General features: G+C 39.2%; 2 protein-coding genes across 2 annotated transcripts in view; one reads left to right on the top strand and one right to left on the bottom strand.

Annotated features, from left to right (window-relative positions):
* Positions 1-15,526, bottom strand: part of cnksr1 (connector enhancer of kinase suppressor of Ras 1) — a 31,990-nt gene extending 16,464 nt beyond the window's left edge. Inside the window, exons 1-4 of the mRNA XM_086048830.1 lie at positions 15,247-15,526; positions 12,036-12,193; positions 9,661-9,863; positions 8,852-8,936 (exon numbers count right to left, since the gene is read on the bottom strand). Of these exons, the coding sequence (XP_085904956.1) occupies positions 8,852-8,936; positions 9,661-9,863; positions 12,036-12,193; positions 15,247-15,298 (498 nt within the window). The 5' untranslated portion in view covers positions 15,299-15,526. The remainder of the gene's footprint in view (positions 1-8,851; positions 8,937-9,660; positions 9,864-12,035; positions 12,194-15,246) is intronic.
* The window catches only part of rps6ka1 (ribosomal protein S6 kinase a, polypeptide 1), a 52,878-nt gene continuing 40,418 nt past the window's right edge, over positions 15,190-27,649 (top strand). Inside the window, exon 1 of the mRNA XM_086048831.1 lies at positions 15,190-15,464. Coding sequence (XP_085904957.1) covers positions 15,297-15,464 — 168 coding nt within the window. The 5' untranslated portion in view covers positions 15,190-15,296. The remainder of the gene's footprint in view (positions 15,465-27,649) is intronic.

Genomic DNA, 27,649 nt, shown 5'->3' with positions numbered 1-27,649 from the left:
TATACAACGTTCACACCTGTGCCCCTATTTATGTTGATCTTTATTGAAGTTTAAACACGTCACATCTGCCACAGCAGGAAATAACAACTGTGGCCACAGGTTCACTAGAAAATGTTGTTCTGACACAGTGACCATGACGAATGAGAGCCCGCAGCATGTTTCCACATTGCGATTTGATTTTTTTGTTTTTTTTCTCGTGGAGGTGCTACCATTTGACACCACTCAGTGTTTGAAAGATTAATTTGAAAATACGTTTATGACAGACTAGCAATACAAAGGCGCATAATTTCCTCTTTAAGTCCTGCCAATAAATGACAAAGTAAATAAATCACATAACACCGAAACAACACAATGGTAACCGTTTTCAACAAGTGTGGAGGAATATTTGGATTATACGGCTTGATGCGGCTCGCTGCTCTAGAAAAGGTTCTATGCAACATTATTAGGGCCATCGAAGATTTAAATAAATAATATAATTGCATTTTTACCCACTCAATATTGCAACTGTGATTTAGTATGTCATTATTTTTTCATGGTCCTCTTCCCCATTAATTTTTTTTACAATCGCAAGCAATTATTTAATTTGTATTACAATAAACAATATCAGACTATTATACATACATGCTTCTTATACAAAGACAATTTAAAAAAATATGGTCCACTCAAATATGCAGTTACCAGGGCACCAAAGCCTGAATCTTTTCACTCACAAATGAATAAAGCAACGAACACTCAATAAGTAATGATCAACTCCTTCCCCGAAGTTGCAGAAAGAAACAAGAAAACCTTTAGAGGTGAATTTCGAAATAGAAAGATGCATCTTGAAAGGCCCATTATTTTCTTAATCAAGGTCTTCTCTGATGTTGTGTTTAAAGGACCGAGTATTTGAGTGGATTAAAAGTATGGCACGGTGTGTGTATGTCTGTATGTCTGTATGTGTGCCTTTGGCCCAAAGCTGATTTCTCCGTGGTTGTCAAGGAAACAAAGACAAGCTGTTATGTGGGAGTATGGGAAAATAAGGCAACGCATAGGAACAAAAGACAAAAGGATTAATCTAGGGTTCAAATATGCAAAACACTTGACATATATTGTTTTTCTTCTTGTTTTATTAAGAAAACAAGTGTCGTAAGCCTCCGTTCTGTCTCCGGGAGCAAGTTTACATTCATCAAATATTTTCTATTTGCCAGCAGGTCAACAGCCGGCTATAAAAAGACTCCCGCTTCCACCAGCTTCTTGTTTTTCCACACACCAGTTTTACTTAACCTCTTTAAAGGTTACACCATTCCAATTTTAAACCTTGAATTATTTATTTACTACGCAAAAGTACTTATAATAGCGTCCAAGAGCTAAACTTGTTAAAAGAACCACTAAAGACTTTTGTTTTTCCTCCCGGGATCCTCGTACAGTTTGGAAGTGTAAAACACTTTAAAACCACTGTGGTAAATTCATATTAATGGACATGAATTAATCTGTAAAAACACTCCACGCAACTCTGAACAGGAGAATTAACATTGCTGCTTGCGCTAACACATGAGGTGTCCAATATAAGCCAATCAAGTAGCTAACACAAAAGGTGTCCAATATAAGACAGTCAAGTAGGTGGTTGCCACGGTGATGATGCAGAGGCTAGTCCCTTTATTACAAACATAGTGGAAAGCCACTAAAGTCAAACAATTTTCCAATCGCCGCGCCCCAAAAATGTTACAAATAATTGTATGATCATATCAGCAAATCTTGTGAGCCGTCAGCTCAAGTGAGCATCTAAATCAGTACTGGTCAAAGTATACCTTATTCTTTAAGATGTCTCTCCGAGCAAGAGTTTGTTAATTAAAAGGTATTTTATGATGAAAAAATGTTTTACATATATTGCTCTTTTTTTCTCTTTTACCTGACCAGGGACCTGGCTTTAAAGATCAAGTGTGACCCTTGAGCACAAAACTTTGCCCACCGGTAATCTAAAGGATAAACTACCGATGTTTGTTATTTATTTATTTATTTATTTTTGCTTTTTTTTTTTCATGGACATGTATTAATGCCAGCAGTAGCAATAAAACACAATCTGATAACAGTATCGCGCTGCAAAAACTATCTTGAGTTCAATACATTCACATTCACACCTACGGAAAAGTTCAAAGTTTCAATGAAGCTACTTATATTTTTTGTGCATTTTCTAAAAACACCCTAAGATGCCACTAAATACTGCAAAAGCCGGCAAACAGCCTAGACTCACATTTGTGCGCAATTTCGAGTTTTCAATGAACCCGATGTTAACATTTTATTGTTGGCGTGACGGAGTTAGAAGCAGAAAATCACGCCGCACCTTCAGACACACGTACCTTAAACCTAAATCCTCCAAATACACATTTGCGCCGACATCCAGGTTCAAGTTCACCCTTCCTCGTGTGCTTCCCTACTGGCTGAGCCGACTGAAACGCCGTCTCAGCTCAATCCGCAGCAGGCTCGGCGAGTGCAGCGTCAGAGTGCAACAAACACCAGCTGACTCGCTATCATGGTGGCCCTCGGGCTGGTGGGAAGCATGACAGCACGCACACACTTGACCAAACAGGAAGTAAGAGTCCTTTCTTCGGTGTCAAGCATGAGAAGCAGCTCTCCTGAGAGCCGTGACTGATATAATGCTGTGCTACTGATGTGGCCTCTTTGTAACGCTTATAGGAACACATGCGCCATGCTGTAATGTGACTCACTCACGCGGACGGGACACGTTACAAGTACGCGCGTGGATGTGGATGAGCAGGCACTCGCTGCGCTTTTATAATGCGGCGACGACAGCTTCAAGATTGTGAGATTTCTCCCCTGCAATGACGTCAACACGCAACCTCGACGAACAGCTGCGAGCTCAGCATCACTTTTCAGGAGTCAATAATATAATACAGTGGAGCCTTGACTCATCTTTCTCAGAACATCTTCACTAAAATGAAAGGAAAGGCAATTAATCTGTTCCAGCTGCAGAAAAAAAAAAAAACAAGAGAAGAAGAGTTTTACAACTAAATGGCTCAGTAAGCTGCAGTAATATTTGTTGTTTTTCCATGCCTGCGGGTGTTGTTACATTGTTTGTTCGTGTGTTGTTGCGTTGTTTGTGCTCAAACATCCGACCGCAACATCGATCCTAGTTTGGTTAGCCTTGTCTGTGACATTTTTCATTGGGTTGTAGCTTAAAGCTGGCAGACTTTCATAAATTATGCGGTTTGGTTCAATGCACGTCAGGGGTGTGGCCCAAAAAATGTTTAATGGGGCGGCCAGGCTGATCAACACCTCGATGAGGGGTTGCTGTGCATGTGTGCGTTGCATTATTTGTTGTCATAAAATCTATCCAGAACAACGGCTATCACACTCATAATCAAGCAGGAACAAGTCGAAGTAAAAAGCAAAGCTTTGCTGAGCTTAATTTACTAGGTATTGACATTTTCTTTGTTGTTATGATTTTGTGTATCTTATGCACTGATTTGCTAGCTAACAGCCAATCAGTGGCCATTATCATTGACGTCCGAAGCCATACGGTGATCAATAGCTCATTCATTTCGATCATATCTCTAAAGCACAATGACACAAAAACCTCTTAATTCTTTAAAATGATTTGGTAAACAAAAAATTTCAATCAATACAGAATATCCTTTGTAATTTAGATTCTTCAAAGCAGGCCCCTTTTGCCCACATAACAGCTTTGCACATCTTGGCATTTTCTCCGTCAGCTTTATGATGTTGATGAAGCTCTATGACCTGGAATGACTTTTGGTTCAAAACTGTCAAGAGTTACTAGCTTTAATTTCTCTAAAAAGAATCTGTCTTAAGCAAAGGTGTCTAACAATCAACGTTAATCAAAATCATCACTTTCACACCATGCTAAGCAACCAACATGGCTTAGAAGTCATTGTTCATCATACCAACCACACTTATGATTTTATGAATAACTTGAGGCACAGTCTCAAGGGGTCTAAGAATACTGCATCCATGTGAAAATGGCAGAAAAATCTGATACCAAAATTGTCTGACCAGAGAGTGACAAGGAGTGGCCACGGCCACCCCCAGTCACCACATAGCTCCACCCCTGACATTGCAACCTACCAGGAAGTAAGCGCTGAGATTTTTTTCACCGGTTTAGATGAGAAATATAGAGCACCTCGACGAGATCTATCTTTCATCGTTGCAAAAGGTAGTCCTGGCTTAGCTCATTTTTAGGAGGAGGAGGAGGAGGAAACGAGCAGCAGAAAAAAGGAATACGATGGGAATTTTGGTTTAATCTCGACGAACAAGACTGCTTTGAGGGCTATTTAAGGCTGAGCAGGGAGCAGTGTCTTATTAAACACTCCACTGTATTTTCCATCTCTTGTGTGTCCCAAAGCTTGGGACACAAGACACCGCATTTATTAAGACTTCCTCCATTGTTCTCGTGCCATTAACTGTAAATAAGACCACCAAAATAGCACTAAATTGCTCCGCCAGTCCCTCTCCTAAAGATGGGGCTTGTCTGATGTCACAGCAACGCCACTCCAGAATAGAACATTTTTCAATTAGAGGCGCCGTACAGTGATGGCAGACGTCTTCTTGCCGCCCTCGCCACATACACAATGAATGGCGTGCTTCGCCCTGCTAAGTGCGGTGTGAAAAGGGCTTTCATGTTTTTGTTTTACATTTGCAAGCACTTGACCCCTTGTTTGAAGAATCGTTCACTATCTGCAGCGTCAATTTTGCTGCCGTTATTTAGTGTCCGTAAGCGCAGATTTTCGCTCACGCTCATGACAAATCATTGGTCAAGTGATGGGTCGTATCTCAAAAAAAAGTGTAAGTCGGGTCACGCGTAAGTCGAGGTGCGCTTTCATTTCCAGACCAAGAAGTCTTGTCAAGTGTGTCAATTGAGGGGACAAAAAATAAATAAATAAATCCACTATCACACAGTGGATAAAGAACAATGCGCAATGATGGTTAGGTTGGTTGTCTAATTGCAAATGATACCTTTTGCCATTAAAATGTAGATTATATATGATTATTATATACTGTAGTTAGTATCAACCATGCAGTTGTGTTACACAAATAGGTACTAGGAGTTTTACAAGCTCACACAAAACACACAGAATACAAGAAAAAGACAAAAAAACTTGAATCCTTCTTGCTGCTGAAATTGCAAACCTGAAACTGAAGCTAGAGAAAAGTGTCATTCTCCAAACACTACAGGTTATTCACAATTGTATCTGTTTGGCAAAAGCATTGGTTTGTTATCTTGTCTGATATTTACAACTACGTTTGGACATTGCTCAATGTGTACTGCACAGCCAGACACTTATGTCGCAAAACGTTCCATTTGGTGTGCGATCATCACACTTTCCTGCTATCACTGATTAACTCCTGTGCCAAAAATAAACACACACAAACCTCCTCCTCGCTCCGAAAATCACAAACCAAATTGACAAACCTGAAAAGAGAAGCGCATAAAGTAATTACCCGAAACATGACCATACAAAAACATACATACAAGAATCCAAAACAGGAAGTGAGCGAACAATAGAGCGTCATTATCATTTACAGTGTACAGTGACTTATCATGAAGTTCTGATCTCAGCCGTCAATAACTTAAAAGCGCACTTCCAACATGCGAGTGGAAAACATCCTCTGAATCAGCTCCATTTCTCTCCTCCATATTATTTGTCAATGAGATATCGTCGCTGCTTCTGCATGCCCATACACTCATGCTCCTATTTTTGACATCATTTTTTTTCTCCTCAATGTTTCACCTCCTTATCAGCTGCATCATCATTTTCCCAGCTGGTGCGGCCAGAAGGAATCGAATGAATCAGCATTGACAAATGCTCGGGGGATAACAACAACATTGAGGTTCTATAAATTACCTGACAGGACATTATACATCTGCTACACTCTGTGAATATTTGTTCCTTGTTGATAATTTTATTCTGGAATCACAAGTGAGCTAGCGAAGACATACAACCATTCACACTTGGTGTACACTCACACTATGGATAATTTAGAGCATTCAATTAGCCTATGAAGTGTGTTTTTTGGAATGTGGAGGAAACCAGAAAATCGTTGCAAGCACAGGAAGAACATGAGATTCTAACCCAGAACCTCAGACTGTGAGGCCCATGTGCGAACCTGATCTAATTTTTCTTCTGGAACATTTGTAACCACATCCAGAAGAAAAGGGACCCAACAATATAAGAATGACAACTGAGTGATTCTGCAAATACAATCAAGACAGAAAAGAATGATATGTAATTAAATATTATGCTTTCATATTGTTATCCATCCATTCATTTTCTGTTGAATTTAGAATGTTCGGAGTCACAAGGAACTCTCAAGTGGAATTAAAAATATATGCACTTTTTTTATGGCTATTTTTATGAATTGTTGTGCTGTGTATAGATGTTTGGTAAAACGCTTTTATTAATCACAAATTTTCACTCTTTGTAGGAACTAAAATGTATCAAGATTGATAAACCCTTTAGTTAAGTCTAGAAAATGTAGAAAAGTACATGTATTAAATTAAAATTTTGGAACACCCATAAATAGTACAGTAAATTGGGGACTAAAACGATTAAAGGGGGATTTTCTAATATTCGCAAAAAAAAACAAAAAAAAAGGCTCAAAATATTGATTGAAGGGTTATGTGATGCGTCAATTTTGCTTTCTTTGTATTTATTTATTGAGAACTAAATGTATGATTAAAATTAAATAGTCAACTTAATTAATTTAGGTTTGTCCAATAATATATTTTCTTTATCTTGCTCAAGGCACTGCATCTCATATATTTGTAAAACGTTTAGTACCAGGAGTATAGTGCCATAGTCTTAGGCCAGGGGCGTCCAAACTTTTTAATTTAAGCGCTACATACAGAAAACTGGAAGGATGCAAAGGCCACTTTGAAATTCTTTGAGATTAATTTATTACACACAAACAAGCAATTATATATTGTTTACATTTTCTAGTTACTTTGAAAAACAGCTTTCTGTAAAAGGTGATAAGGCAAATAGTTTAGGTTTTGAAAGATTTTGGGGTGGTCTGTGCCCTGTATCCCATTTGACTAGATCCATTAGTTTCAGAATTATATTTATTCACCAGACTGTTTTGAAGAAAAATTGTGTTATCATGTTAGTCGTAAATAGTTTATTTGCATCTTTTACACATGTAAAACAGCTGTAAAGTATATACTCCAATTCCACTTTTTTTTTAAACTAGCCTTGTACCCCGTGTCAAATATCATTTTTAGTATATGCTTTGGGGCCACTGAAAAGTGGATGATGGGCCACAAAATGGCCGCCGGGCCGTGATTTGGACACCACTGGCCGTCAATTTTTTTTTCTTCGAATACTATATTTTCATGTTCACCATCATTTTTCTCTCTCTTTGATATAATACAATAAACAACTCACAAATAACAAAACAACGACTCCTGTATCTAGATATCTATCAAGTACCAGCTAAAAAAATACTTGGTTGTCCAAGCAGCACCATAACGGCCAACATGAAAATACAGTGGTGTTGTAGTACATTAACACCCCGCTTAAATATAGCAAAATAAAATATCTAATAAATGATTAAATTAAAACGTATTGCACATTATCCATTTAGAGAGTAAGAAATTTATAGAGGAAGTAACAGTACCTGCTGGGCTGAAGTCCAGATCAGGGCCTAAATTTAAACTCCTTTAAAATCAGATGCTGGTCTTCCTTCTAGCTCCCCATCTCTGTGCATTCTTTCGTTTATAGTTTTGTTAGGGCCCAAATGTCCCGCGTGTTATATAGTCTCTCCTTCCTGCTGCTGTGTTCACTATAATACACTCCCGGGGAGTCAAAAGTCAGTAAGCAGTCACTGTTTAATCCCTCCTTCAAGTCTGCCTCCTCCTCCGTTGACTTTATGTCAATAGTAAGTCACTGGCTCGCTCCCTCCACAATGAGGTGAAACACCACATCCAATCTCATCCCTTCTACTTAGCGTTTGACATTCATCCTTTAAGGACCTCGCTCTCTAATTTCTCCCCCACACCCTGAAAAACAAGCCCCTCTCGCAGTCACATGTCCACTGTGCAGCCCTCCTCCTCCTTTAGTCTTCAAGCGCCTTCAAATATGCCAGGAATGTAGAGATAACGCATGTGAGGCAGGTTAAATAAGGGGAGCTTGTGCTCCTGTTAAATTTCAACCGGTTGTAGGTAGTTCCTCTATCTGGAGATGTTAATTTAAAAAAAAGGCTTCTTCTTTAAAAGTATTTAAGAAAAAAATAAAAATCTTGTTTTTCAATCATGCATACAAGTGGAAAGTAATGATTAACTGATATGCCGCTCAACCGGACAAACAGCAGTACAATGACCTTTCCCCCTGCGCCCCCAATCGTCGGGTATAGCACCGCTACCACAAACTATGACCTCAAAACAATTTAATATCATCTCAAACTTATCTCATAGCATCGCACAAAATAAAAATGGCTTTTTTGATTTTGAAAACTATTTTTACGCTATTTATTTGTACGCCGTAGCGTCCGCTAACAACCCAGGCTAAAATTAGCTCCTCCCCAACATACCAAGCTTGTCTGAATCGAGATGTAGCATACTTCCTTGATATCAATTGCTATCAATTGCTTTCTTGACATACTTTTTGCAGCATCTTGTGCTGTCTTAGAGCATTTCATTAGGCGTGGAAACAACAGAAGTAGGTGAATTTTTCAACTAAGAGTTGAGGGGGAAAAAGACATAAATAGGTGAAATGGAATAGTGAAACACAAATAGGAAGTGCGCGCATCTTGCCCAAAGTCAGCTGGGATTGACTCCAGCTCACCCACGACACTATGTGGACAAGTTGTACAAGTAGAAATTGGAGGTATGACCAACCTTTTGAACAATCATCCCCAGTTCTTTACACAGGCTCAAGATTTTCTTGCTAGCCGTGCGTCCGCTTAGCTGCGAGAGCTGATACCTGACAAGACACAATCAAGTTGTACTCGATCAGAGTAGCACTGCGGCATTTAAAAACAGTGGAGACGTCAAAGTCGAGCGCAAAACGTTGTGTATAGCTGACTGCGGCCATTAGAAAATCTTTTAGAACTGTCATTTTTCATTAATGTGTAAACATGCTTCTCATACAAATAAACCTCTGTGGAGAATTATCTGTTTGCAGAGCAATGCTATTTCTACATATTTAGAGACATGGCTTATATTGTATGAAGCAGCTAGGCACTTTCCCCTTCTATGGTTGGCATCACAGGTAGCCTCCTGGTGTGGCACCACAAGTGTGAAATGAATCCTTTCTCTGTGCTAACTGTTGGACTTTTGAGGCATACTATTTCCTGAATATTTTGATTGGATTCAAATTGTATCATTATGAGGTTCAACTTCAGAGGCTTTCTATCAATTGGAATATTAATTAACAATGAACATTTTCAATCATATGTGATGCAGGAGCTGATGCGCTTGTGAAGATTCGTTTGCCCTTGATGAATTAAGCCCACATTGCTGTCAGTTGCCAAAACTTAAGCAGAGAGCTTCTGGAATAAAATAACTTTGCTTTCACAATTTCAAGGCCACAATGTTAAATAATGTGCTTTTATTATACAATGCCACTATTCTTACTGAAGCCTGACTCGGGTAAAAATAGCATTTGGGATACTGTGTACCGTTAGATAACTTTCCTCTTCACTGACCTGTTCAGTAAGGAGAAGAGTCCTTTGGCAGAGGCGATGAGCTCCACCACTGCGTGCAGTACATTGGAGGACAGCTTGGCGCCGCTTTGCCCGCCGTCGCTGTTGTGGCGCCAGCGACCCTGGATGCCCATCTGCAAGTTGTGGGCTACAATTCGCAGCTTCTCGGTCAGACCCTGCAGGTTTTCCCCACTGTCGCCGTAGGACTGTCGGGAACAATTTACGAGACAATTTGAAACCTTAAAAGACCACATTACTCAAAGCTTTAATGCACTTCAAATGATATACACGTTCCAGAATATGGAATATATGTTAACAGAAGCAGAAATCTGATTTATTCCTCTCTCTGTTTCTTTTCACTCAAATTTGGCAATTCAATTTTGCAAGTATTTTGTACATATACACTTTAATCCACCCCGCACAAAGTTTTAAGTAAAATTCTTTGCAGCGACTCAGACAAGGTTGTATAGCTGTAATAAATACAATTAAATTACATGTGAATTTCATCAAATGCAATTGCAAGAGAGCCTTTTGCATTCAGGACGCTCTCATCGGTGGTCAAGAGGTTTTGTTCCAGTCAGGCTTTGTTGTTACATATCAACCAGTGGCACTAATCCACAGTCACAGAGTGGCCATGAATTTTTCATGGCCTTATCCAGGCTGTAATGACGTAAAGGCGCACTCGAAAGCGTTCGCGTTCCTCCATGTGATGCTTGCTTTCATGAATGAGCATGGTCACAAGCTAAAACAGGCGGCTGGACGGCGCTCTGTAATGTAAATGCAAAGCATATAACTCTGCAAGTGCTTCTTATGAAACTGTTTGACACAAGCGTCTGTTCTTAAATCTTTACATAACCGTTCACATTCATAGAAAGAGAGCCAGCATGAAGGTTCCTGTCTGCGATTTGGCAGCAGGTTTAAGCTGCTTGAGCCGCCAAGTGTGGTCTTCACTGGCTGTCACGCTGCACTGTCTTGCTCAATTAGCCTACAAACACTACTACTACTGCTTAAGTGTTATAAATAAAAGTACCTCACAAGTGGTTAGGCAGTGGTAACTGGACATTAGAGGATTAAAGCAGTGGTCCCATAAATTTGGATGCAAGTTCACTACACGGACAAAATTACCTGGCAATTATACTTCCAGGAACACAAAATGGGTAAAAACCCACCCAAAGGTGTTCAATAGGATTGAGGTCAGGGCTTGATCAAGCTCTTCCACACCACCCAAACATATTTTTTTCAAGAATTGCAGCCCCCTAGTTGAAACAAGGAAACATGATTAATATGAAATAGGAGTTAAGCAGCGCACCTGTTTTCTGATTGGTCGTTATCTGAGCCTTGAGGCTGTGTGATGTCATTTTCAGTCGACGGAAGTGACAAAATGGCCGCCCCAGAGATGGCTAAAAAACGGGTGGATTTTGTTGCTTAATTCAAATTCCACAAACACAATATTAATCAGAATGCTGTGTTTCAACTAATAGGCTGCATAGAATATTTTCTTAAAAAAATATGTTTGGGTTGACTTCCGCTTTAAGGACCTGGCTTGTAGTAGAAAAAAGGCCTTCCCAACAAGTTTTTCGAAATACGAGCAGTCACTCAGTGATTTTTTTTTTTTTTGCCATATGAGCGCTGTATGGTGGCAGTGAGCTCAACTAAACTGATTTTACAACATGCAGCAGTTGGGCAGATGGAGAACAATTCTTAAAAATACAAAATAGAGCATTCAAGCTTTTTAATGCCACTCACAGCTGAAGTTTACTGTCAAACTAAACATAAAACAAAGAGGATTACGCATCGTGTATGTAAAACAAACAAATCCATCCGTTTATACAATTATTCGTTGGAATAATCTGCATCTGTGTGTCCGCAGGGTGCGCGTTGGTCCACGTTACGTAAATATCGTCATCCTACAGTGCGCAGGATCTGTGCGGATTCCTATCTGTAGTCAAATGCGTGCAGCTTAATTTTGGTGACCGTGCAGACTGAACACATATAAAGCGCTTTCAACACTAATCCTAACCCTGACACAAACCCACATACGCCTAACCCTAACACTAACCCAAAGTCTAACCACCAAACCCTAACCCGAGCCCCATATGCATATACGATCTCCTCATGAATAGATAAAAACAAATCTGATACAAAAGGCAAAGCTGAGACGGTGAAATTTCCATGCTTCTTGCAGGGAAGACATGTTCAACAACAAGATACGTTGTAAATTCAGCGTTAAACTGGAAAAAATTGTTCAAAAGCACCGTGTCAGCACTCTAGCAGGAGCACATGACATCTACAATGCCCTCAAGACAAACACCCCTAAACTCTCTATCACCATGGTCACATACTGTGCAAAGTACACACGACTGCTCTTCCCGCCTCACCAAGGAGCACAGCTTCTCCACGGCCTCTAGGATCAGCTCCTGGTGGCCTATCTTGGCCACTCCCAGCCTCTCCAGGTCCTCCGAAGTCAATTGGAGCAGATCCAGGCCGGAGAGACGCCACTCTGACAGGGCATACCGATGCAAGGGTGCGTCCAGACCTAGCAGCGGGACACAGCAGATGGAAAGAGTCAGGCTTCTCATACTGAAAGCCCATATTACCAGAAAAAAAAAAAAAACAGGCTGAGACATGCAGCTGGAACATGGACGCTGTAACAGGAACGGAGGGTTTGTGCTGGCAAACCGCAACGCTAAGTAGCTTTTGTAAGTCCTTGGAAAATGACGCTGGTCAACAGCAAGTTTTAATCAAAGATGGCTTTATTTGTCCCTAACCATATTGCTGACACTGATTTCAAAAACGTCTTTGCTCTTCTCTGAGCGCATCAGGTTTTTGACATATTTTATGTTTTTGTTTTTAAGTTTGACCAATATAGGCTTGCATAGTACGGATTTTGCTTATGTGTCATAGCTATGATGTTTCAGAAAAAAATTCCACCGGTTGCTAAACCTAACCCGGTATTCATAATTACAGTACAACTATAACTAAATATATTACCGTACATCGTTTTTATTGTTATATTATTGTTAAATTATATTATCATAAAAGCCTGATGTGCTAGAGAGAAAAAATGAGGGTGAGCAAAAAAAACATCTAGAAAAGTTTGCTTGCATCGCATTAAAAAAATTTGTAAAAATTTGTTGACCGGTGTTATTGTGTAAAAGTGCTCGTCTATTTGACTAGAAGATAAGTATGCATGTAAATACACTAAATGGACAGAGGTATTGGGACACCTGGTCAAGTGAAATTACAGTGGTTCAGGTATGAGTGACCCAAGTGAGTTTTTTGGAATACGAGCTGTCGTTTGGACATTTTTTTTTTTTTAACCTAACTTGCAAAAATTGTGACCACACAGCACTTGTATCTCAAATCATTGAATTCAATTCAACTCACTTCACAACAAACAGCTTGGCAGGTAGTGAAGAATTCTTTTAAAAAAAGGCATCTAAGTGTTTGTTGCCACTGCCAGTTGAAGTTTACTGTCTAACTTTATATAAAACTAAGAGAATTGTGTGTTGCATATTTAAAACAACCACATAGCTTTGCCATAGATAAGTCCAGTTATCTTAACGCTAACAACGCAGTTACTATTACGCTATTACTGCAACTTATTGAGGAGTTTTGACCAGCTCTATATGTCTGTATTATGCTTCCTCCAATTAGCCAAAGCGCGCACACCAGGAGAAGCACAATGTCCATGGAACTTAGGTAAAGATAGTTTACATTCTACTTGATTATGTAATCATTGTACGCTTTCATAAAGAATAATATTATAGAGTGATATTTTTCAAATGGTTGCGTTTTTGTTGCGTGAGGCTGGAATGGATTAATAAGACTTCCATTCATTTCATTGGGTAAAGATGATTTGAGATATGAATCTTTTACGAAACGAGTGTGATCATGGAACGAATTAAACTCTTATCTCAAGGCACCTCAATGTGGAGTAGTGAAGAATTAAGACTGAGACATTCGGCTATAAAGGGATTGAAGGGATTGGTGTGAGCGCCTGATTCTTCACAGGTTAATCCATCCATCCATTCTGGAAACTGGAGACAACCCCAGCGGGTTACCTTGGATTAATCACCTGTCAATCAGAGGTATTGCATGGTACCCGTCCTCAAACCATCTTTACTCGCCTCAGTTTGGGCAGATAAGGAAGTGAACACATAATTCAGAACGACACTCGCTAACAAAAAATAATGGAGGGGAATGAGACATTCCTGTATTTTATTTTCATCGTAAGAGGACCAATTTTTGGACCAATTAAGTGAAATTGGATCATTTCCTGGAGATTTGATGATCTCAGTGATCGCACTGTGACCTAACATATATGCTTGTTGTAAACATTGAAGACAATTCAGAGTTGGTAATTAATTAAACATAAATGTTATTATATACACTAGACAGTTTTGAATTGTCAGTGAACCTATCATTGTTCAATCGTCACAGATCTTTTTAATGCGCTACACACATTTTTGTGTGTCAGGTTAAATCCTTTCATAAAGAATGGCTTGAACAAGATATAAAGCCCAGAAAATGTCAAATGTTAATTATTCCTTTAGATTTGATCTTGCAAAAAATCCATAGTCGATAACATGCAAAAAAAAAAGTAACTACAAAGAAGTAATAGTTTTAAATGCTTAAATAATACAGTATAAAGACACTAAATATGAAATAATCATTCAAATCTATCGTATTTTAGGACCTTGTGTTTTGGTCTGGTCTATGGGATTATACTTTCAGAAAATAGAATGCAGTGGGGAGCTATTTTCTGTGCAAATAAATTTTTCTTTTGTTGTGTCACTTTATCAAAACGGGAGTGGTATATAATCAACAGTAACAATTTATTTTATACTTTTGTATTGTCTAATTTGTTATTTGTTTTGTTTGATGTTGCTCCAAGGATGATTCATGGCGAATGCATTGTACTGTGCCAGCCTAAAAACCACCAGCTTCTGGCATTCAAATATTGTCTAATCTAGAGAAAGATACACAGTAAAAAAAAAAAAAAAAATACACGGCATTTGTCAGATGTCATCATTAGCTTACTCGGTCTTTTTTGTTAGTCGCTTCACAACATTATGAAAAGTTATTGCATGTTGTTTCAATAGCTTGAAACTCAAGCTTGTTTTTGTTTTTTCTACCAAATTACCAAAACGGGTATTGTATATTTGACAGTAATAGGTCTACTTTTGTACTTAGGTACTTAACGTTTTACTACATTTAAGGAGTTGATTGAGTACCATTACAATACCACAGTGTGTGTTTTTACACACAATTTTTACACAAATGTCTGAGAACTTTTGCCACCTCTGGTTACACGGAGCTAGTCATTTTAAAGAAAAGTCTAATAGAAAAAGCATGTCACAACACTCCATTGACTGCATGCAGCACAGTGTTGACATGAACGGAGCAGAGACTGTTATGGCTCCTCTGGGCCACTTCCTCATTCCACCTCCACCTTTCACTTCCCAAAGGATTTGTGTGCGTTTTGTAATCGCCGTGCTTCTATTTGTGACTCCAAATTAGACAGGAGGCGATCACGGCAAACTAACAAAAGCAGGTATGTTCGACTGTGGTGAGAATCGGGCTCACCTTGGAGCCACTGGCACACCGTCTCCTCGCTCCAGGCCGCAATCGGCTCCATGCTCGGCGCGCTGCTGCACTCGCTCGGTCAGCTCCCCGCCGCCTTGGCTGACGTCTATCTGGCCGCCGGGAGGCCGCCGCTAATGTTGCTGCCGCTGTTATTGGAGGAAGACGGGAAAGTGGCCCTCGAGTCGGACGAGGATGACGGGTGGCACTCCGTCGTTCAGGTACAGGTGGGTGGGAGTAAGCAGCAAAGCCCCTTAGCTCCCCTTTCGTTGTCAAGCAATAGTGGTGTCCCTCCCCCCTACTCCCTCCTACTCTTACCTGTGGGAAGTCTTGTATAAAGTACCTGCAATTAAGCAATACGTGAGTCAGAATACAAGTATCTGAATATGAAATTAACTTTGATAGAAGTAGAATATTGCTTGAGTATAACTCTTTAACATCTTTCTGACATTTGCTTTACTTAAAGCGGAAGTCAACCCCCAAAAAATCTTCACAATATCATTTCCTATGTAGCCTCAGTAGTCTAAATGCAGGATTCTGATTAATATTAAATTAGTAGATTATGAGTTTTTGTCCAACTCAGGGAGCGGCCATTATGCCACATTCTGTCGACTGAAAATGACATCACAGTTGCTCAGGGATCGGGTAACAACCAATCATGGCTCAACTTCAGAAAACAGGTGAACCATGATTGGTGGTTACGTGAGCCCTAGCAACTGTGATGTCATTTTTCATTTTCAGTTGACAGAAAGTGACAAAATGGCCGTCCCGGAGACAGATAAAAAACGGTGGATTTTGCTGCTTAACTCATATTCCACAAACACAATATTAATCAGAAATCCGTGTTTAGACTAGTGGACGCACATACAACATATTACTGCCAAGAAAGTTCGGCAATGTAAGATGGCCACCGGTGGCTTCACTTCTCCCAATGGCGAGTTAGCAGCATTATTGTTAGTCCATTCATATACACGTCCATGATCTCAGGGGGTGGACATTTTGAGCCACTTGCTGTTGACTGAAAATGACATCACAGTTTCTCAGGGCTCAGGTAAAGACCAATCATGACTCACCTGTCGTCTGAATTTGGTCATGTGATGTTTACAAGATGATAAAATAACATAAATTAAGGCAAATTCAGCCTAAATTAACTTTCTTTGTCTACTTTAGTACAGTAGCAAAGACTGCCTGTGGAAAAGTCCCAACTACTCTACACTTAATTGTTTCTTAAGTGAGCAAACATGTACAATTATGAAACCACATGACATCATCATAATGCATTGAAATAATGCTCCTTATAACACAAGACTCATACGAGTACATGACGCTTTCTTTTCTTTTTTTTCATGAGCAGTCACAAGAATCCTAATCCTAATCCTCTTTACTGGTCAGTACTGCTCCTCATGAGAATTTTTAAGGAATTCATTTTGTTGTTTAATTGGTCATTTAATCCATCTAAATACTGTATTTGAACATTCTAAATGTTAAACCCACTACATGGGAGGACATGACAAGACTTGTATTTACTTTGGTAACTTTTTTTAATAAAAAAATGAATGCAGCTATTTATTTGTAAGAAGTCTTTTATTTATTGTATTTTGATAAATACTGATTTAACATTGCATAGGTTAGTTAAAATAATCATATTCATTATTCATAATATATTATGTATTTGTTTATTATTTCTTTAACCATGTATAGGTGAATAAATTATAGGTGAATAATATATTATATATATATATATATATATATATATATATATATAATATAAAATATAGGTGAATATTTTTTTATTTAGGTTAAGTAAATACACAGATAAATATTACAAATAATAAATACATACTTGTGTTCACCTTTTATTGAATAATGTTTAGTAAAATAAGAAACAAATATAATAATGCACATCCTAATTATAACATGATAAATAAAGGATTTACCCATGTTAAACCAAATTGTGGAAACATTGGGTGTTTTTTTATTATTTTATTTTATCTGTAAATAATTACATGAGAATCCTACCAGTGGAGTTAAATGAATTACGTAACCAAATCTAGATTTGACACAAGCATATATTTTCCTTTGTTCTATATTCACATGTGACATATTAAAGAATTTATGTGATAGAATATACTTGAATATAATGCAGGCTGTCCTTCCTTTACCTGTTAAAGATACTTACTGTGACACACTACTTAATTTATAAATCTTGTTGGATCCTATTATCTCAAGATAACCAATTGCAGCAGTACGTCTTGATTGGTGGTGGCTATTATAATGAGTGAATACCACCAGCATGCATGGGCTGTAATGACTGTACAGCTAATTTGCTGACTCGATCAAAACGTATATTATCAATAACTATGACATACTTTGCTGCTCAGTGTTTGTGAGTGGATCGTATAATCTGACATGCTTTGTTAGCTAACTATTAACTTGTATTGGCACTTTCGTTGTGTAAGCTTTCAAAGCTGTCCACATTCTATACCACTTATTCTCATTAGGATTGTGGATGAGCTGTAGGTCTATAACCTATCCCAGCTGACTTTGAGCTTGGATTTGTCGCCAGCCATTTGCAGGGAACAGCACATAGAAACAGTCACTCAGATTTACACCAATGGACAACTGGGAGTTTTCAATTAACCTACTTGCAACGTGGGAGGAAGCTGGAGCTATGCAAGCACATGAGGGAGAACATGCAAACCCCACACAGGATGGCCGGTGCCAAGTCTCGAACTGCAAACCTCAGAAATGCAATGAACTATTGTTTCACCCTGATAATTTCCCTCATCAACAGTTATGGACCCAAAGTCGGTAAGTTCAAACGAGACCACCAGGCCATTGACCCATAAGGGTTTTCAAACCCCAACCTATAAGGCAAACCACCTGAGCATTGTACTGCCCAATGCGATACAGAATATTCATAACAAATATGGTATACAGGTTGAATTCAAGATTTATATTAATAGAACATATTTTAAATATGGATCATTTTAATTCATGCTCTATATTTTTTTACGTATTTGTAAGTATTTGATTAATATGTTATTCAATTATACTGTATGTGTTACAGTATATAATATTCTGTAACTTAACTCGTACTAATTTTATTAATATTTTGTTGGATTGTACATGAAACATGAAATGCATTTTTTTTTAACTCGCTCTATTTTTCAGAATTATAAGTGTTTTAGAAAACAAATATGAACAATACAACAACACAATGTTTTTGTCATTTCAAAGTTGAAGTTTGACGATTTACCGCAGTGCATCACGGGAAGGATAGCAAGTTAATCTATTGCTAATAGTGAGCGGAGCCCGGAGCTAGGAGACATCCGGGCATTTTTGGCGCGCTTGGCAAGATGCGGAAGTGACTCCACATTAGATGGTGATGATTTGCTATCACCGAAATGCGAGTACAGACACGATAAAGACGAGTTCAGAAACAGTCATTTCTTGTCTTACATTATCTATTGTGCCCCCCCCCCCAACCGCTCGTTTGGTGAACGTCACCCTGCCGTCGCCGTCATGTCAAAGGGCACCACATTAACAAAGAAGGCTGTAAAGGATCAAAGAGCTGCCCTCTGTTATTTGGCACCCCCTGCCGTCTAAGACTATAAAACGAAAGAATACATAGTAATTTATTGTTTGAATGTTGGAAAAAGGCATTTGTCCTCATAATTGTTAACACAAGACAGCTAACGTGAAAGGATTGCTAAAAGAGGAGGAGTATTAGGGTGTCCACCAGTGTGATGATGGAGCTTGTACCAGGACCAGCATGAGACTGTCCATTCTAGCCAAAATCGCTCATGTTAGTTTTGTTCAGGTTTGTTTATTTTACCACAAAAAGACCCTCCAGTTTTTGGGTTTTATTTTTCCTGGATTGAAAATGTTCAGTTTTCTGAGTCAGTTTAACTGCAGCCCAGCCCGAAATATCTGAGATACAAATTCAAGTCACAGCGTGTTGCAGAACACACCCATTACTGTAGTCGCCAGATTCTCTTTTACTGTAAGACATGAGAAGCTTTTTTTTTTCGCCAAGAAAGCCAGAACATAATACTCTACCACCAAGGATGACCGCATCCATTCTATGCATACTATCAACTTTTATAACAATTACATTTGCAATAAGGATGGCGCTTCCAGTGATTATCATATCCGCCTCCAGTTGAGTTCAGGGGTTCGAATCCACATACTACTGTGTGTAGTTTGCAAATTTTTCATTGGGTTTTCTTCTGGTACTACAGCTTCCTCTTGAATTCCAAAAATGTGTGTTAGGCCCCCAGCAGGAGTAGACCATGTGACGTGACCGAATGTCACTGAATTATCCCGTGGTTGCAACCCCCAATCAAAAATTGCTATCTTGTATCACATGATCTTTTTGTAACAAGAATAACGTTTGCAAGAGGATTAATTGAGTAGGAGGATGGATAAAAGCGGCACCTGTGAGTCGGCAGCCTGTTAGAACCGATCCGGCAACTTTCTCCTTTATTTTTACTTTTCCACCATTTTTCCATTTAGTGTTCATTTTATGTTGCGCTGAACTGTTTTGCACTATTTGTATAGCGTTTTAGCCGCAACATTTTTGGGAGGAGAATATCCGTGCTTGTTGTTTTGTTCGCCTATGAATCAGAAGCCCGATTACAGTTTAACAGCTCTTTCTCCTAGAATTGTACTTTCCATTGTCTTATTTTTAGCATTTCAACATCTTTGTGGATTTATGTTGTTTGTCTACCAAGCTAATACCACTAGGTTTGTATCCGTATCCCAGTGGAGATATGGAGAGGGACGACAGCCGGCGCTGAAATAAAGCAAAGTGAAGCAAGAAAGATGACTAAGTGGAAGAGGAGATTTGAACCATTCCTTCTATGTGTTACTCGTCATTGGACGAACTAATGGCTGTTTGACGATTGCAGTTGTTAGTTTACATTCAAAGCTCTGTTTGTAGTCATCTTGAGTGAAGTCATGCATATAGTATACAGTTTGGGAAAATGTTCTATGGATGGACGTTGAACGAACTCTATGGAAGGTGTTTGTCTACTTACATAATGCGTAAATGTAACATAGCATCCCAGATAAAACAACATCATACCAATAGTCAAATGTGCTGGTGGTGGTAGTATGATGCTCTGGGGCTGCTTTGTTTCTTCAGGGCCTGGATGACTTGCTGTGACTTAAAAAATAAACCTTTTGTTCTTGGAGGGGGAAAAAAACAAGATTTTATTCCTGCTGCAGCTGTTGTGAATGTACTTTATAAAGGAAGTGACTGACTATATTAATACAGGGATGTCTGATTTTTATGATTCGTCACAATGATATCTGAGCTTTCACTTGGCCCAAAGCTAAGGTACGTCATATTAGTTTTATTGGGGCACTGGTCCCCATGTCTAAGTTGTGATTTTTTCCAAAGTATATAACATAATTTATTCAAAATTATTTTGCGGACCCCCATGCTATGGCTTGCGCGCACCAGTTTTGAGATCCACTGCTATAAAAGATGAATGGATTGATCTTGGTCAAACTTCAAATTCGAAAAGCTTTTTTAAGTATTCCACTGTAATCGTAGATAATGATGCATGCAGCCACTCGCTTGTTCTCTTCTCCTCTCTCTTTATTCGTGGAATCAATCGCTATTGTACGCTGCGATCGCACTCTCCTGCAGCCATTGCCATGACAAACGATAGCACCACAGCCGTTTGAAACAATAACTCCGTTCATCACGGCGCACCGCCAGCGTGACTTTTAATCATCGCAGTGTCTTCTTCCCAGTGAAGACAGACACTGGATAATTGCCCCCCACCCCCACCCCCCACCCCCCTCACTCAATTTTGGAGCGGCTAATTAATTAGCATCTTGGCTGCTGCATGCCACAGACATGGCCTCATTGAGCTCAGCTGCATGGGGCATATACAGTGCTCTACATCATAAATTGTGGAAACACTCCTTGTGAAATGTGACCCATGCTGTGAATTTAATTTAGCCCTTTGATGTATCCCGCCGGGGATTAAACGTCATATTATGCATTGTTACTGGGAACATTGTGTACCATTGTTCTCTGTTGACTATTCGGTATGTTGTGTTTTTAAGATTGTTTTACTTTTATGCAGTGTCAGTTAATCCAATTAAACTGGGATCAATATGATGCAATGATGCTTTATTAATGGTTCCTAATGGTGGTTAATCTGCGATTTACAAAGAAATTAAAAACAGGTTTTCTATTGGGTTGAGGTTTCGAGACTAATTCGCTACATGAATTAACTCATTCACTGCAGTGCACTTTATTTTCAGACCAACGTTTACACTAACGTTTGAAAAAAATATATTAAAAAATATATATAAATAAATTCCTGGGATTGAATGGCTGGACTGTGAAAAAACAAATAAATTTGTCAACGTCAGTGAATGAGTTAATATGCTTCTTTGTGAGTTGTTCTCGTCATGAACTGTATACTATTTATCCTGCTCATTTAAAAATAGATGTACATATATTTTTATTTTAATACTTCATTTGTATTATTTATTTTTTGTCTGATTCAAAGTGACCGAGATGCACAGTGGAGTGGCGTCCTAGTGCCCTCCATCGACCAGCCGCCACTGACCTCCATGCTTGCCTCCACGAAGTTTGGGTCATTCTCACGTATTTTTCATCCTCCAAATACAGCGGATCGAGTTGATCGTTCAACTTTTTTTTTTTTTAAGTTTCTTTGCCAAAAATACTGTCTCCCAATCCTTTTCTGAGTCAAGTAAATTTGAAATACGGTAGGCCTGTGCCTTCTTGAACAGGGGAACCTTGTGGACACTGCAAGATTGCAAGATTCTGTTCATTACGGCGCAGTGTGTTTTCAACTTGGCAAATGAGGTCCCAATTGCCTTCAAATCATCATCAAGTTCCTTCCGTGTACTTTGAGGCTGCTTCCCAACCTTTCTTGTGATCATCCTCAATCCACAAAGTCTACAGTTTTGTCCCTGACCTGACGGTAAATCGAGCATTGAAATATTTGTGTTTTGTATGAGTTATTAGAAACCGTGTTTAGTAGGAAATTCTACTAAATTCTTCTGAGCGCTGTATCAGTTCGCCATTTAGTTCGTTCACTCAAGCAGCAAAACCATTCTCCCTTCGTGACAGCGCTATTAAATGCAAGCTCTAGTTTTTGTTGTGAACAAGCTCCATCCATCAGTGCATCAGCATGTCACCTGAGAAATGACATCCACAATTTATATAGCCAAGCAGCAATGCAAGCATTCCATTTCTGAAGGTCCCGTGACCCTTAGTTCAGTCTTTTCAAGTCACACTCTGTTGCATGCAACGATGAGTCACAACTCCCATGATGCTCCACTTCTAGCTGACTCTAAGGGGGATATCTCTGAGGTTTCCCTCGTGAGTCATCGCTGTCAGCTGTGATGTCACAAGAGCATCACGGAGGGTCCATGTGTCACTTTTGGGGCACTTTGTGTTCATTTTGTTAGGTTCTTTAGTTCACCGTTCACTTTGACCGCATGAGCACACTGATGGATCCGTTGCTTCTGGTACACAAGGAGAGACTACTGTGACAATCAATGATATGTCATATTACGCCACTAAACAATAAAGGCCAATACAATGCAATGAGCGCTCCCTCGGCAGCTGCTTATCCATCTCTGAGATCAATCGATAGGTTGATGTGAGCTTTCGGATGACGGTGACTTTGAAGGAGCATGATCAATGACACCAACCCCACCCTTTATGTCCCTTTCAGTCGAGGTACAGCTCCCTGTGGACTTCCGTTTTACCCTTCAAGCACAGCTTTAAGAGCATAATGATAAACAACAGTTTTATTTAGTATTGTGTTAACCTTGTTTTTATACTTGAATGTTTAGTAGGTTTATCAAAACATTGTCCATGCAGTTAATTAAAGTGGAAGTCAACCCAAAAATATTTTTTTCAAGAATATGTTCCCAGCAGGCCCACAAGTTGAAAGACGGCATTCTGATTAATTTTGCATTTGTGGAATATAAGTTAAGCAGCAAAAGGCACTCGTTTTTAGCCAGCTCCGGGGGCGGCCATTTTGTCTACTGTCGACTGAAAATTACATCACAACTGCTCACAACGACCATTCACGGCTGACCTGTTTTCTGAATCTGAGCCGTGATTGGTCGTTGTGAGTAGTTGTGATGTCATTTTCAGTGGACAGAAGACAAAATGGCTGCCCCCAGAGATGGCTAAACATGTGGCTTAACACTTATTCCACAAATGCAATATTTATCAGAATGCCCTGTTTCAACTAGTGGGCTTGCATAGAACATATTCTTGAAAAAAAAAATGCGTTGACTTCCACTTTAAGGTTCAAATTAATTCATGTCACATAATTTCCTACAAGAGAAAATTGTTTTAAAACTGGAACAACTTGGAAATCAACCAGTGCATAGAACAACTTTGGATGCTCCGCTGTTCAGCTCTTTTCTCTCTTTGTACCTAAAATTGTGGCCTCTGAATGTACATTTCCTTTGTGAAGTGTGCATTTTTTCTTCCTGCGCTTGCATGGTTTTCTCCTGTGAGCTTCCTCCCACATTCCAAAAACAACATGCTGTTAGGTTCATTGAAGACTCTAAATTGTCCATAGGTGTGAGTGTGAATAGTTGTTTGTCTACAGTAAAGGGTGTACCCCATCTCCATCTTACCTGCAACCCTAGTGAGGACAACCGCTATAAAAATGGAATTATGTGCCATTTCCGATATGTAATGAAAGTTCTTGGTGACAGTTCACATTAAAGTGCAAACAGGCTGCTTGAGCAAATATATCCATCCAAAAGACAAGACAACAAATGATCTGTTCCATCCTCTGTCCCACTTCATCTCCCTTTGTTTACTCCACAAGCCTCGCCTTCATCCTAATCTGAATCCCCCAAAAAAGAAGAATATGTCAGATCCATGCACAGTTTGATGCTCTCCAGTTGCCAATAGTAACCGGAGCTGGCCGCGAGCGAAACACTCCGCCGTTGAATGGAGCGAGGAAGTGTGGAGGGCAGGAGGGGTGTGTTATATCACAGAGGGCCCTCACTACAAGAGCTGTTATCAATGGAAAGAGATGAAGCGCAAACACACTCAAACAGCGTTGCATTGTCACGAGCAAAATTGGAGGTTTTTGTAACTGATGTACGTATACGTGATTTGAAATTTCATGCAGTCAAGTTGAACACGCCTTCAAAAAAAAAACGGCCACAACATTAGGTGCACTTGCACAATAAAAGAGAGCTAATAGAAGAGCATGAATATCAATATCCCATGTCCCTGCATGTCAGCATATTTTTTTAGATTGCATTAGCTTTACTTTATTTTTTTTTTAATTCTGATTTATTGATAGCCTTGAGCAGCACCGTTGTGGTTATCAATTATACCTCACGGTTGAGTGGTTCTGGCTTTGAATCTTCGCTTAGGTCTTCCAGGGTGTAGTTTGCAAGTTCTCCCTGTGCTTGCGTGAGTTTTTTCTGGCTTCCCTACACATTCCAAAACATTTGCGTCAGGTTGATTGAAGACTCTAAAATGCGCATGGATGCGAATGTGAGTGCTAATGGTAGTTTGTCTCGACAGTCAAATTAAAAATGTCAGGAAAAGCCTACTAGAACATCCAAACTTTATTAGGGGTCAATCAGAGACACTTTAAACATTGCCAGGTGTGTGCATGTGTATTTTGAATATTACAAAAACCTGATAAAAAGAGTAGAGCTAGTTCATAACTTTTGGTACAAAAAATGGGGTGTGTAGATTTTTTATATCTGCATTATGTGTCTTGGCTGGCAACCAGTCCAGGGTTTATACCTACTACCTCACCTATTACATCTAAATATTTCAAAATACCCCACAAAATGTGTTTTGACCCTGCAAATGTAAATTTGTGAATATATAACTTTGCAATAAGTACAAAGTAGTATGAAATGAACTAAATAGTATTCCTTTTCAAGTGAGGCGTCATAATTTAAAAAAAAAGAAACATTCTGTAAAGAAAGATCAAGGTTACAGAAGATGTTGACCAAGATGAACCTGCAAATGTCTTGCCTCAGTTTACGAGTATGAGTGCATTTCCAAAACAGATGTATAACCGTCTCAGAATGGGAATCGCAGTAAGTACAGTTCAGATCTATATCATATTTAAACTTAACAAAAAAAGATCTCACAGGATAAAATTTATGAATAATTGGAATTCAATTTTTATCATATTATTTACTATAAAATCAAAATTGAGTCAAGGTCCAAATTTCAATCCAATAAGTTATTTACACGGCTGTTCCAGTACGATAACACAAGTGTTGTCATTCCTTTTTGCATGACGTAGTTGTAGTTCACCTCTCTGCCTGATGATGGGGACATCGGACCTGGGCGGTAGAATAACGAGGTTTAAAAAAAAAAAAAAAAAAAAAAGAAAAGAAGGAGGGCAGGATGAATCTCGTCTTTGGGAGTGCGCCAATAACAATCTCCGCTCGGAGGCTGCGCGGATCTTTTTACTACCAAGACAAGACCGAGAGGAGGAAGCCAGGCGAGGAGGACACAAGCTCGGTTTCGACTGTGAACCAAGCCCGGACTTGGCTTTCATTCCTTCAGGATTGTTTTGTTTTTTTTGTTTTGTTTTTGTTTTTTTGTCTTTTTACACACAGGTTTTTCCGCCTGTCAAAAACTGATAGCCCCAAGGCTTCTTAGTAGTACCTGGATTTATTATACTCTCCGCTGGATTATCACTTTGAAGCGAACCGAATTAAATCAAAACGATTGCACCTGTTTTGTTGATTTTGTTGAAACCTCCCCGAGTGGTGCACGAGGACTCGTGTGTGGACAGCACCAACTCGCCGAACCGACGCCGAGCTGAGAAGTTGTGCATCTTGTCGGGGGAAAATCTGCCAACATGCCGCTCGCACAGATTGCCGAGCCGTGGCCCACCATGGAACTAGTCCAGCTGGAAACTGAGGTAACCACAAGTGCAATGTACAGCACAATTCCAACATTACATTCAAGTTACTGCGCTTGACTTTTGGAATTTTCAAGCATGTGCCTACATTGAGATAAGTTGCTTTGCACGACTTGATATTGTAACTACGCATTTCACAACCAGTTGTTTGCTTGTCTGATTTTGGTGGGAGGGGAATGTCCATAAATATGTACATTAAACATGCATTCCTTCCCCTTCCTCTTCCGCTGCTTTGAAATACCATCTCTAATGTGACAATGATAAAGAAAAAAAAAATCACGTTGAATAGTACAGTGATTCTCAACTAACGTGCCAGAGATAATCTATTTATGTGTATGCTATCGACCTACAATGACAGGCACACTTACTTCCCATTCCTTTACAACAACATTACATTATCATTATTTCAGCATATACTGTATATACTTTGTAACTTTTTGGTGGTGTTTGTTCCGTGAGATTTTTCCTTCATGACTCAAAAACGGTTGGTAAAAAATGAAAATGTGACTCAATAACACCAGTATTTTCCTATCCTCTATTGAACAAAGGCACATGCTTTACTCACAAATTTACATAGTGTAAAATTCAGTGTAAAATCTTGGCTTGTTTAGTTGACCAGAAAGCTGATATACTTGCAGGAAGGCATGACCTATTCTACTGTAAGAATGGAAACCAATGGACATACAGTACATACACAGGTTACCTTCTGTACCTTCTGTCATTTTAGAGCGTTAAATTGTTCGTGTCTGCTACGATACATAGCTGACTTCGCTGGCATGGACAGATTAACAAAGATATATTGTTTTTAGTAAATAATAATTTTCAGACCAATTACCGGTAAGTGAAATCGGATCATCTCCCAGCGGTTGGCAATTGGAGCAAAAATAAAGTCTTAATGGATTCCCCAGCATAATTGTTTATACCCTGTACTCTTATCTAAAGGAGGTGATTCATCACTTCACATCAGTTATTAACAAATGTATCTTTATTTGGAAATGTTCCACTTTGGCGCTTCAACTCAAGAGCATTTCCAAGCCCAGAGAAGTGGCTTTTAACAGGACGTACACTTTTCCACTGTGCGACAGCTCCGCAAAATGAATTTCTCCAGGGGAACAAGCATAGCTGATGTATATCAGATTCGGGCAGTGTGTAAAAGATAACTCAGTGTGGAGACTATGCGGGGCACGCACCATACGATAATTGGTTTCTATTTTGACAATTTTCCACCACTTCTGATCAAAATCAGAAGAGGCCAGATTGTCAGGTGTCTCTATAAGATTATTCTGACAAATTATATATAGAGAGAAAATACGTTTCCTTCCTCTATCTGTTCAGAAAAGTCTGGTCCAACAATTGTAAAGCCACCTACTCAATTAGTGGGATTTGAAACGGAACGATAGCCAATTAGGAAGCTCACTAAAGCTGGTGCCGTTGCTAGACGCAAATCGACGAGCAACTGGTTGCTTTGAGGC

The sequence above is a fragment of the Filicampus tigris genome, chromosome 13, assembly GCF_054856515.1.
Source record: "Filicampus tigris isolate MCC_2025a chromosome 13, RoL_Ftig_1.0, whole genome shotgun sequence".
NCBI lineage: Eukaryota > Metazoa > Chordata > Actinopteri > Syngnathiformes > Syngnathidae > Filicampus > Filicampus tigris.
The sequence above is the reverse complement of the archived record's forward strand: the minus strand, read 5'-3'. Positions and strand labels throughout refer to the sequence as shown.